Source organism: Phoca vitulina, unplaced genomic scaffold (assembly GCF_004348235.1).
Source record: "Phoca vitulina isolate PV1807 unplaced genomic scaffold, GSC_HSeal_1.0 scaffold16, whole genome shotgun sequence".
In the NCBI taxonomy this organism is placed as follows: Eukaryota; Metazoa; Chordata; class Mammalia; order Carnivora; family Phocidae; genus Phoca; species Phoca vitulina.
In genome coordinates this window covers 23,441,741-23,453,428 of record NW_022589719.1, presented here as the reverse complement: position 1 = coordinate 23,453,428, position 11,688 = coordinate 23,441,741, and the positions used below count along the sequence as shown (strand labels likewise).

The 11,688-nt window shown below is 64.9% G+C and overlaps 2 protein-coding genes across 3 annotated transcripts; one reads left to right on the top strand and one right to left on the bottom strand.

Moving 5' to 3' along the window:
- Window positions 1–895: 895 nt before the first annotated feature.
- On the top strand, window positions 896–8,546 carry CHRM4 (cholinergic receptor muscarinic 4). Its single transcript, XM_032414991.1, has 2 exons — window positions 896–978; window positions 5,916–8,546. Exon 2 carries the CDS (start codon window positions 5,945–5,947, stop codon window positions 7,379–7,381), a length of 1,437 nt encoding a protein of 478 aa, XP_032270882.1. The 5' UTR covers window positions 896–978; window positions 5,916–5,944; the 3' UTR covers window positions 7,382–8,546.
- Window positions 8,547–8,638: 92 nt separating this feature from the next.
- Window positions 8,639–11,345, bottom strand: MDK (midkine). 2 transcript variants are annotated; one of them, XM_032414993.1, is made up of 5 exons: window positions 11,317–11,345; window positions 10,253–10,329; window positions 9,939–10,106; window positions 9,655–9,816; window positions 8,639–8,945 (listed from the first exon to the last, which is right to left on the bottom strand). In XM_032414993.1, exons 2-5 carry the CDS (start codon window positions 10,326–10,328, stop codon window positions 8,920–8,922), a joined length of 432 nt encoding a protein of 143 aa, XP_032270884.1. In that variant the 5' UTR covers window position 10,329; window positions 11,317–11,345; the 3' UTR covers window positions 8,639–8,919. The 2 variants fall into 2 exon arrangements, with proteins under 2 accessions (XP_032270884.1, XP_032270883.1); XM_032414992.1 differs by lacking the exon at window positions 11,317–11,345 and adding an exon at window positions 10,652–10,738.
- Between the last annotated feature and the right edge of the window lie 343 nt (window positions 11,346–11,688).

Here is an 11,688-nt window from a genome sequence, read left to right as displayed (position 1 = left end):
CGCCCTCCGGCCGCGGCTAGCTAGGCGGCGCGTCCCATCCCGGGGCTGGAGAGAGGATGCGCACCCCTTCCCCGGCCTGCAGCGCGGGAGCCGGGAGCCGGGCGGCGGGGGTGGGGGGCCGGGCAGGGGTTGTGTGCGATGGGCGGGCTCCTCTCTCCCTGGCGGACTGTTGCCTGTCTTCTCTCTCCAGCTCCTTCCTAGGCCCCGACGGCGCCCGTCTTCTCTGACAGCCCGGCGGCCGACATGCCGCCCTGAGGCTGGAAACTGCCGGTCCTCGGCTCTCTGCCCCGACGGAACCGTGACGGCTGAGCCGACCCCACCCACCCGTAACCTCTTGCTGGGGTCAAACACTCGCGCCTCCGAGGTCCCACTGTGAGCGGGGCCCTGTAAGGAGGGTGGTCCAGGCGGGGCGCGAGACCACCTCCAGGTCCCGGGTGCTTGGTCAGAGCGGAGGCGGAGAGCGCAGCCAGACGGGGCTGCCAGCTCCCTCCCCAGCCCGCGAGGGGGCGCCGCGTCCCCATGACAACGCGGACACCCCACCCCACCCCCCACCCCAGCCTCCCGAGAGGGCAGCGCCCCCCGCTAAGCCGTACTGTCAACCGTGGGCGGTGCCCCTACAGTGGCCGAGCGCGGAGCTGTCGGCCGGCTCCAGTGAGGGGCGCGCGTAGCTGGGGTTCCCGACGCCCCGGGTGGTGCCCCCCGCGCGTCGCAGTTGGGTGGCCGGCCCGGGGCGGGCGGCGCGGCCCCACCAGGATTGGCTGCTTCCCCGTGACATCACGCGGCTCGGGGAAAAGTGCGAGCGTGAGCGCGAGTCGAAGCCACAGCGCCAGGAGCTGCGGGCGGAGCAGGGGCCGCCCCTCGGCACCCCGTCCCCGCCCCCGGCCCGCGGCCCGGCCACGCGCCCCGCCCGCTGGCCCGCGGGCCGCCCGCTGGTCCCGCCGTCTGTCAGGTGCGAGGGGACCGGGGCGGAGGTGTCTGGTAAGTGACTCCGCGGCGGCGCGGGGGCGGGGGGGACTCGGTTGGGGGAGAAGGACGTGGGGCTCCCGGACCTTCTGAGGCTCCTCGGAGGCGGGTCCCATTGGGACGGGGCCCCAGGCTCCTTTGGGGACGAGCGCGGTGCTGGGGGCTGCACAGAGCCCGGGGGTGAGGGGCCCCGCTGGAAGAAAGACACGGAGTCTCGGAAGCTTCTCCAGGTGCGCCTCTGGGAAGGAATGGACATTCAGGAGGTCGGGGGAGGGGTGCCCGCCCACAGCCCTCAGGGCGCCAGGGGCAGCCGTCGGGGGCGGGACCCCGCACTCCAGCCCTCCCACCTGCAGCTCTGGAGGGCACCAGGCTCTGGAGCCCTAAGGAGCCTTTTTCCCGCCCGTCTCCCCGCCCCCCACCCCCGGCACTGCCAGCCCATTCCGATCCATGAAGTCCTCCATCCGCGACCTTGAACCCCGACGGAAATACCCCTACCCGCTCCTGGCGCCCTTCCCCCACTCCAGGACTCCCCCCTGCTGTTGCCCAGGCTCGGAGCCCGGGAGAGCGGAGCCAAGCCCTGGGCCCAGTGGCGGAAGTGTCAGGCGCAATGTCTTTGCCAAATCCCCTGAGCCCCTTCTCCCTCCTGTGAACTCTTGAGTCTCTTCTCCCGCCCCAGGGACGGATCCAGGGGCCACAGCCTTCCCGGAGCCCTAGAGTGAATGCCTAAGAACCAAGGACCCACACCCCAACCCCCTCCCCACGGCGTCCAGAGCACGCGCTCCCTTCTCGTCCGGAAAAGGGGGGGGGGGCTCCAGAACCCGGGAAAGCATGGTGCCCACGCCCAGAGGCTGCAGGAACTGCGTGCTAGGGGGTTGGGGGGAGGGCGGGGCACCGGAGAGCCAGGGCCCCATCAACCGGGAAGGAGACCTGGAGGAGCCTCCAGATGAGCCCAATAATAACTCCCAACCCGGCCCTCGAGGTCCGCCCTGACTCAGGGCTCGAGAAACCGGTGCCCACTCTAGCCGCTCGGGCCAGACGGTGCCTCTCCTGCGGGGTGCAGGGTTAGAAGTGTGGGTGGGGAAGAATCTTACACTCAACTGACCTAAGCCGCGGCTGGGCCTCCCCGTTTTGGAGTGTTGCCGGTACACTCCCGCGGGCAGACCGGGCACCCTTTGGCCATATAATGCTCCGTGGGCACGCTGAGCTGAACCCCGTGTCCTGTAAGGCCAGTGGGGCGACTCCAGCCGCGGTCCCTCGACAGAAGTCAGTCCCAGGCTGGGACTCCACACCGCAGCGTTGGGGACCCAGACACCACTGGGCGCTGCCTGAGACGATGCCCCAAGGTCAGGGGGCCCGTGGCAGCCCAGATTGTAGCCTGGCTGCGACCCTTCCCCACCCAAGAGCGGGGCAAGATCCAGACACTGGCTCTAGACTCGCCTCTCTGCGCTCAGACAGCCAAAGTCTGAGCTGAGTCTCCCGGCAGGGCCCGGACCGGTCACCTCCTGCGGGCCCTGCATTTGCTCCTGTGCACAAACTCACAGTTTGTGCATACTCACAGTTGTGCATATGCATTCGCATACCCGAATCGTGTGCATCCCCCAGGCCACAGCACCCCGGGCCGCACACGCACGCACAAGCACGTGTCCACATGGCACGGGCCCGCTCACGCGCACACGGGCCCCCGGTATCCAGGCGTGGCCGAGCGCGCACACACGCACATGCAGACAGCTACTCGCTTCTACTCGCGCTCCCCAGTAATCACACACAAACAGAACTCGCACTCGCCTTCCCGCCCACACGTTCCTCCGCGGGGCCGGGTAGAAGCCGGGCGCCCTTAACTTTCCCACCACGGAACCCGCGCGGAGCCGAGGGCAGCTCCTGGGCAGGGCCTGGCAAGGGGGTGGGGGTGGGGGGGAAACCACGTCCTTCCCCTGGGAGGCCCTGCCCTGGAGCCTCCTCTGTGGTCTCTGTCGCGATGGAGTTGGGGGCGGTGGCGAAGAGCCGCCCGCCCGAAGTCCGGAGCTGGCACCCGGGGCTCGACATTGCCATCTAGCGGTGCGCTCAGCCCTGGGCAGCGGCTGCTTGCTTCCCCAGATCTCCGGCGGGCCTGGATCGCAGAGAAAGCCCCAGAGAGGGTTGCTGTCAGAATGTCTGCGGGGAAACCCGAGGGGTCCAGAAAGAGGGTGGGGAGGAGGCGGTGAGACACCATGCCTCACCCCTTCTGCTGCTGGCAGCTTCCCCTAGCAGACCCAGAGCGGAACTAAACCACCTGTCACCTCCTTGGAGACAAGATGTCCCCCATGGAGATAAGAGGCCTCTTCTCTCCTGGGAAAGCTAAGTGGGGGAGCCGGCAGGGAGTGGGTGGGGACCCTTAGTTCTTTGGTTTTGAGCAGTGGACAGCAGAGGCAGGAAATCAACCTGAGACAGGTTGAGGTTGAGAAGGTGGCTCCTGGGTTCTAATCCTGTCCCCCTCCGCATTACAGACCGGATGACTTTAGGCAAGTTAATTAATATTATCCTCATCTGTAAGAAGATATTTCTATCAGTGAGATGGGGATACTAATAGTAACCTGCCTTATCAGGCTTCTGTAAGGATTAAACCAGATAATCTATATTAAAAAGCTCAGAGGAATTCCTGACTCCTAGTTAACAATAAACAAGGGCTATTATGTTTTTCATATTTGGCACCTCCAGCCCCATTCCCATCTCGCTGGCCTGTGTCCTGGCCCCGGAGGCTCACGGGGCTTTCCTGGGTGCTGGCGGACAGATCCGTCCTGACCACCCTGCCCCTGCTTGTACCTGCCTGGGGAGGGCAGCCTCTTCATGCTGGGTGCTTCTGCTCTCCCAGCTCAGAGGGTGACACCTGAACCTCTCAAAGCTGAAAGGGGGCTGTCAGAGACCCCAGAGAGGGTGGTATTTAGTCTTTGCCCTTGACTCATGTGTGACCTTGGAGATGGCAACACCCTTGTTGAGCCTCCCCTCCTGAGAACCAAGGATTTGGACAGGCGAACATGAACTGCCAGGCCAGGGGGCTGGGGCTGCGTCTGCAGAGGCGAGTGAGGGGTCTGAGGCCAGGCGTGGGGCAGAGGGTGGTCACCCTGGCACTTGCCTCCAGCCTCTGGTGCATTTTCATGCTGCAGATGGAAAGTTTAGTTGCTGGTCCCCATAGCTGCTCGGGAGGGGTCCCGCGGACCCAGTCCTCTCTATTTTGCAAATGAGAAAGAGAGGGGCGGGAAGGTGAGGTGGCTGGTCTAGAGCCAGGACCCTGCTGGCCTTGGGGCCTGGGCTGCTGGCTGAGGGCTCCTTCCTCCACACCGGCTGGCTCTCCCTCTCTCTTTCTCTCTCTCACACACAGACGCTGTGTATACGACAGCGCGCAGGGCTGGCGGGGCTGGGATGGGGCCCGTGTGCGTGTGTGTAATGGTGCGCGTGTTGGCGGGTGTGAAGGAGGCTGGGCTGAACGGCTGCCCTGGCACAGCGCACTGGGCGTGGGCCTCGCTCACGTGTATGGGAGAGGAAGGCGGGGGAGAGATGAAGAGGAACCTGGGTGGGAGGGGGGTGCAGGCTCAGGGGAGGGGCCGTGTGCTTGGGGGGGTCTCAGCCGGGGTGCCCTCAGTATGTCCTGGTGGGCCGGGGGGACGGTGCCCTCGGGCTGGCCGCGGGCCCCCCTGCAACATTCCCCTGCCCTCTTCCCTCTGGGACACTCTGGGTCCCCTTTGGGTTCCCAGTCGGGCCCAGGGCTGGCCCCGGCCCCTTGGAAGCCATGTGTGTCTTTCCTCGGCTGACAGGCCCTCTCGGCTTCTCACTCCTCCTGGTCCTCACTCAGCCCCTGGCTGTGGATGGTCCCTACTGCCCCTGCAATGCGTCCCCACCCCTCTGCCCTGGGGCTGGGAGGGGGAGCTCAGGGAGGGGCTGCCGCAGTGGTATGCACCTCCCAGACCCCTCTGCATGGCACTCTCCTCGTCCTCGGGGGTTCCCCACTCCAGGCCACCCCGGTCATCCCAGGAGCCTGCCCCAAGGTGGTATCACCGGCTTGGTGGTGCTTTGGGCCTCGGCTGCCAGCACCCTCAGCTCTGGGGCGGCAGCAGGACGTCAAGGACTCGTGGAACCTTGGGCGGGTTATTTAACATCTCTGTGCCTCAGTTTCCTCACCTGGAAGTAGTGAAAAATAAAGGTTTCTACTTCACAGACTTGACGTGAGGAAGACATTAGTTAATAATGATAAAAAGTACAGAAAGTGCCGGACACTTAGTAGACAGTAAGTGTTATCTGCTAACATATATTCTTGCCTGTGTCCCCAGTGCCATCTGGGAGGGTGGAGGACAGGTCCCCCTGTGATGTTTGGTCACAAAATGACTGATGAGGTGAATGAATGAACACTTCTGGCCAGAGCTACATGCTGACTCTGGGACCACTGAAGCCCCTCCCCATTGCTTCTCTGGGCCCCGCACGCCCTGGCCTTCTCTTGGCGCCCCACACGTGCCCCAGGGCCTTTGCTCTGGCCATTGCCCCCGACTAAGCCACCTCTGCAGCTCTTCACATGGCTGCCTCCTTGCCATTGTCCAGATCCCCTCCACGGAGAGGCCTTCACTGATCACCCAGCAAGGAAGCGTCCCTGTCTGTCCTCTGACTCACCCACTATACTGTTGCCCTGCCTTGTTCTCCTTCTAGCACTCTTTTTGTGCCTCGCATGTTTGTCTGTCTGCCCTGATCAGATTGTCAGCTCCGTGAGGGTGGGGGCCGTGTGTGTCTCAATCATTTCTGTAACTCCTGCACCCGGAACGGTGCTTGCACACAGTAGGCCCTCAATAAGCAACGGATGGGTGAAGAAACGAGCACACGATGGGACAGAGTTCTCCAAGGCTCTGCAGGGTGATGTTCCTCTGTCACCTCGAGTTACCTCTCTAAACCACTTCGCCAGCTCACCCTTTCCTCTCTCCTTCCTCCTCCAGACACTGGCCGCCCACCACTGCTAACCAAAATGGCGAACTTCACACCAGTCAACGGCAGCGCGGGCAACCAGTCGGTACGCTTGGTCACATCAACCCATAACCGCTACGAGACAGTGGAGATGATATTCATCGCCACCGTGACGGGCTCGTTGAGCCTGGTGACTGTCGTGGGCAACATCCTGGTGATGCTGTCTATCAAGGTCAACAGGCAGCTGCAGACAGTCAACAACTACTTCCTCTTCAGCCTGGCCTGCGCCGATCTCATCATAGGCGCTTTCTCCATGAACCTCTACACCGTGTACATCATCAAGGGCTACTGGCCTCTGGGCGCCGTGGTCTGTGACCTGTGGCTGGCCCTGGACTATGTGGTGAGCAATGCTTCCGTCATGAACCTTCTCATTATCAGCTTCGACCGGTACTTCTGCGTCACCAAGCCCCTCACCTACCCAGCCCGGCGCACCACCAAGATGGCGGGCCTCATGATCGCCGCCGCCTGGGTCCTGTCCTTCGTGCTCTGGGCACCTGCCATCTTGTTCTGGCAGTTCGTGGTGGGCAAGCGGACGGTGCCGGACAACCAGTGCTTCATCCAGTTCCTGTCCAACCCGGCGGTGACCTTCGGCACCGCCATCGCCGCCTTCTACCTGCCCGTGGTCATCATGACGGTGCTCTACATCCACATCTCCCTGGCCAGTCGCAGCCGAGTTCACAAGCACCGGCCCGAGGGCCCCAAGGAGAAGAAGGCCAAGACTCTGGCCTTCCTCAAGAGCCCCCTGATGAAGCAGAGCATCAAGAAAGCCCCGCCCGGGGACCCGGCTCCCGAGGAGCTGCGCAACGGGAAGCTGGAGGAGGCGCCTCCCCCGGTCCTGCCGCCCCCGCCGCGCCCCGTGGCCGACAAGGACACTTCCAACGAGTCCAGCTCCGGCAGCGCCACACACCACACCAAGGAACGGCCGCCCACGGAGCTGTCCACCACGGAGGCCACCACGCCCGCCATGCCCGCCCCTCCCCTCCAGCCGCGGGCCCTCAACCCCGCCTCCAAATGGTCCAAGATCCAGATCGTGACGAAGCAGACTGGCAATGAGTGTGTGACAGCCATCGAGATCGTCCCGGCCACGCCCGCCGGCATGCGCCCGGCAGCCAACGTGGCCCGCAAGTTTGCCAGCATCGCCCGCAACCAGGTGCGCAAGAAGCGGCAGATGGCGGCCCGGGAGCGCAAGGTGACGCGGACCATCTTCGCCATTCTGCTGGCCTTCATCCTCACCTGGACGCCCTACAACGTCATGGTCCTGGTGAACACCTTCTGCCGGAGCTGCATCCCCGACACGGTGTGGTCCATCGGCTACTGGCTCTGCTACGTCAACAGCACCATCAACCCCGCCTGCTACGCGCTCTGCAACGCCACCTTTAAAAAGACCTTCAGGCACCTGCTGCTGTGCCAGTATCGGAACCTCGGCACCGCCAGGTAGGCGGGCAGGGGCGCCCAGGAGGTGCTGGCGGCCACGTGCGCGCGCTGAGCCACGTGGGCGGTCACGTGGGTGGTCCCGCACGTGGCTGCCGGGGAGCGCTCTGGAAGCGTCCCCCCGTGTGCCTGTTCCCCGACGAGGACTGAGGTGCCCAGGACCCCTGTGAGGCTCAGGAAGAAGCTGTGGCGGGATTCCGAGAGACCAGATCTCCACTCGGGCTGCGGAGGGTCAGCCCCAGAAGCGCCTGAACCAGGGCTGCCCGGCCCGCCTCCGGGAGCTGGGAGGCGCTGGATTCTGGGGCGCTGCCCCACTGTGACCAACCAGCGTGGCTGGAAGAATGGACATCTGGAGGGGAGCAGAAGCCCGGGATCCCCTTGGGAGGAGCAAAGGAGCCGATGCTTGGGAAAGGAGGCTTGGGAAGGGTCTCCCCGTTCTGCTGTAGTTGGTGCTTTCTCCCCGCTGCACCCCGCATGTAGGCCCAGCCCGTCCTCCCAGGTTCCATTCCAAGGGCAGAGCTCGCCCCTTGCTGCAGCTACTCGGCCAGGCGCTGGTTGGGTGGACGGGTGGGCTAGCTGGAGGCCAGGCCGTTGTGGGCTCTCAGGCCACCCCCACCCCCCCACACTGTCCTGGGGCAGCTGGGAGGTCAGTGTCTCACACTCAGGAACCGAGGTCTGGCTTCCTGTGGTCCCACGCTGAGCAGAGAGGCCCCCCTGGTTCTGAAGAGCCCTCCCAGCAGGCTTCTGCAGCATGTGAGGGAGGCCTGGGTGGCTGGGGAGAATGGGGACAGACTTGACCCACGCAGGCTTCAGTGTTGGGGGGGGGCAGGGGGAAGGCAGGCAAGCAGCCCCCATCTCTCCTCTCCCAACGGACAGAACCTTCTATTGGTAGTGAGCTATACCAAAAGACCTTTGCTTGAGAGTGGCTGAGATGAGGAGTGTCAGTTCTAGGGAGCCTTCTGGGTTCCCTCCCAGCCTTGGTGTGGTCCCTGGAAAGACCAGACTGAAAGGCTCAGGGGACTGGACGGCGGCACCCTTTCAGGAGTCGGGGCCCTGGAAGCAATTTTCATAACCATTCTGCTTTTTCCATGAGCTCTGGGGAGCACTCACCGCCAAGCCCCCAGCCCCCTGAAAGCCAGTCCCAACTGCCTTCCCTTTCCTTCACGAGTCCCCGCCCCAACAAATTACCACAGCAAACTCCCTGGGTTGGGGCTTTTATATATTAAAGGAAAAGCTTTTATTGGGAAGAAAAAAAAAAAAAAACAAAAACACGACGGTTTATTTATTTCTCAGTAATGGCATCTTTGTGGGGAAGAACAAAAGCGGGTACCGGGATTCACATCCCTCTGGGGCAGGAGGCTCAAGCTGTCCACAGTCCCCTGTCCCTCCCGGACACTTGGGGGTGGGGGGTGGAGGAATGAAAGGGAAGAAGCAGGGTATGATTGAGAAAGCTAACGAGTAGACGAAAGGCACTGGTGGGTGAGCTCTTGGGCCTGTGAGAGGGAGGGCACCCGCCCCGGGCTCCTTGGCATCCAGACCTGGCGGCTAGTCCTTTCCCTTCCCTTTCTTGGCTGTAAAACAAGCAAGAAACAACGTGTTAGCTGAGTTCAGGTGACCTAGTAGAGACGCCACCCCCCCCAACCCCCCCCCAGCCTATACATTAGGGAGAAAGTTCTGCCCCCTAGTGGCTGTGGATCAGCGGACCCCGGTACCCCGTGGGAGAGCGCAGCCATATTGACGCTGGACCTACCCCCACACCAACTTCTATGCTTTCACTGGTGCTCGGAAAATCTTCAAGTTCTTGGTCCCCGCAGCCCTCAGCCTCCACCTCCTCCCCTAACAAGTGGGCTGATTCACCTCTGCCCTGATGGCCTCTCTGGGCTGCTGTGAATCAGGAACCAGCTAAGGGATGGCAGGACCGTGAAGTCCTTCTGATACTAGAAAGGACCCAGGCTGACCCAATGTTCCCTCTGGCTGGAGAGATGACAAAGCCAAGCCCTTCCAGGACAACTCCCTGAATCCTAAGCAAAATGCTCCAACAGAACAGAGCGAGTTTGTACTTCCACTCGGGCCGGAAGGACTTAATAACTCCTGAGCACCTTCTGTGGGCCACCCTCAGTACCTGCCCACCTAAGGTATCTCTACAGACGGGAAAAACCGAGGGCAGAGATGTCAGGAAGTCACCCGCCACAGTCCAAAACCTCAGGCTTAACCATTCCCTTTCACAGGTGGTGGCAGCCCCCCGGCAATGACCCCCACACCCTCCTCCACTTCCCTGACCTTTGGCTTTGGCTTTGGTCTTGGGGGTGCAGGGCTTGGTCACGCGGATGGTCTCCTGGCACTGGGCATTGTACCGCGCCTTCTTCAGGGTGCCTTGGCGGGCTTTGGTGCCCGTGCCCCCATCACACGCCCCCCAGCTCTCAAACTTGTACTTGCAGTCGGCTGGCGGGAGAGCGCCCCGGGTCAGATCTGGGCAGCCAGGGGCTGGAGGCCACAGACCTGCCCAGGTTTCGGTGAGGCTGGGCCCGTCCCCTCTCCTGCCCTCCGCCTGCGCCCCACCTCACCTCCAAACTCCTTCTTCCAATTGCAAGGCACCCTGCACCGGATGCGCTGGGTCTGGGCCCCACAGGTACCCTCGCGGAAACCCACGCCGCAGTCCTTGCTGCTCGGGGTGCAGGGCCCCCAGGTCCACTCCGCGCACTCGCTCCCCGGGCCGCCCTTCTTCACTTTGTCTAAGACGCACGGGGAACGGAGCTCAGACATACTCGGGGACCGCTTCCTGGGGTCCGGGCCTCGGAACCCCGGCGGCCAGGCCCGAGGCTGCCGGCCTCACCGGCCCGTCTCCAGCCCTCCTCCAGTCCCCCACACCCCGTATCACCTTTCTTTTTGGCCACCGCGGAGGTGAGCGCCAGCAGGGTGAGGAGGGCGAGGAGGAGGACGCCTCGGTGCTGCATCCTGCGGGGGAGAGGTCGGGTCAGAGGCCCCCGCCCGCCCCCTTCCCCACGGGGGGCCGCACGCGCGCACCTCCCACCCCCGTCCCCACGCTCCAGGCCCACGGGCCGCGGCGGCGGCGGCGGCGGCTGGAGGGCTCTGGGGTCGGCCCCTCGCCGCTAGCCGGGGCGCACAGCCGCAGGCGTCTCCCTGGGGGCGGCCTGGAGCCCAGGACGCAGCTCAGACCCCCACACGCCTCCGGGTCCCGGGTCGCCTGGGGCCCAGCGGGCGAGGGGCCGGGGCCGAGGCCGCCGCCGCACGTCGGCCGGGGCCCCCGCGCGCTCACTCGCTCGCTGCCCGCCGTGCTGCGCTCCCTCCCGCGCCGGGCCCGTCCCGCTCCGGCCGCCGCGGCCCCTTTTGTCTCCAGAACCGGTCTGAGCCGGTCACATGGGCCCCCGCCCCCTCCCCGCCCCCCACCCCCACCGAGGAAGGACCCGCCCCGCCCCCTCCCCTCAAACCCGCGCCGCCCCCCGACCCCGGCGTCCCCGCCTCCGCTCCCGCCCCGCGCCCCCGGGCGCTTCTACCCCGGCTTCCCGCCGCGGGTCCCCGCACCCCCCGTTCGCCCCGCCCGGGCCGTCCGCGTTCAGACGACGGGCTCTGCCGGCTCCCCCCGCCCCATCTCCCGAGCCCGGGTCTCCCGGCCCCAGGACCCTGTCCTGCCCTGGCTCCCCCGGCCCCTGCCCCAGCCCCAGCTTTCCGCCGCCGCCTCTGCCCCCTCCCCGGGGCCGTTCTCTTTCCCCGCTGGACGCCCGCCTTCTTTCCCGGGAAGACTGGGAGGATGGGGACTTGGGAGGGAGCTCGGAGCCCCGGGGGTGTCACGGGTCCCGGCGCTCGGCGCGGGGCCCGCATTCCAGCCTGTGTGCGGCTCCGTCCCCCGATGACTGTTTAACCCCGTCGAGGACCGGCCCTCTGCGCCCCCTTAGCTGCTGGGGAAGGAGCGCCAGCCCCCACCTCGGGTCGCTTCACCAAGTGTACAGGGAGCCGCTCTGCTCGGTGCTCGGGGAGCCCCAGAGAAAGAGCTCGGGCTCGGGGGACGCGGACGGCGCCGCGCCTTTCAGGAGCGCAGGTTTTCGGGGGCGGGAGCTGGGGGAAGTTGGGGGTTTGGGGAGGAGCCCGCAGGCCTGGATTTGGTGAGGCTTGGGAGCTGACAAGCGCCGTCTGAGAAGTTCCAGACCCAGCCAAGGCGGCGGCTGCAAATGCCCACCCCTTCCGACCCTGGGGCCTCGGGGATCACCTCACCCGATCCCCTAAACAGCAAAAGTAACTGGGGCCTGGGGGAGAGGGCTTGCCCAAGGCCACAGGGCAAAGGGGCCAAAGAATCCA

Bases quoted from the DNA above. Each gene is read 5' to 3' on its own strand.
- CHRM4 (XM_032414991.1), top strand. From the start codon at position 5,945: ATGGCGAACTTCACACCAGTCAACGGCAGCGCGGGCAACCAGTCGGTA.
- MDK (XM_032414993.1), bottom strand. From the start codon at position 10,328: ATGCAGCACCGAGGCGTCCTCCTCCTCGCCCTCCTCACCCTGCTGGCG. The intron at 10,107-10,252 runs GTGATACGGGGT...CGTGCGTCTTAG, and splicing joins CGCGGTGGCCAAAAAGAAAG to ACAAAGTGAAGAAGGGCGGC. The intron at 9,817-9,938 runs GTGAGGTGGGGC...CTCTCCCGCCAG, and splicing joins TTGGAAGAAGGAGTTTGGAG to CCGACTGCAAGTACAAGTTT.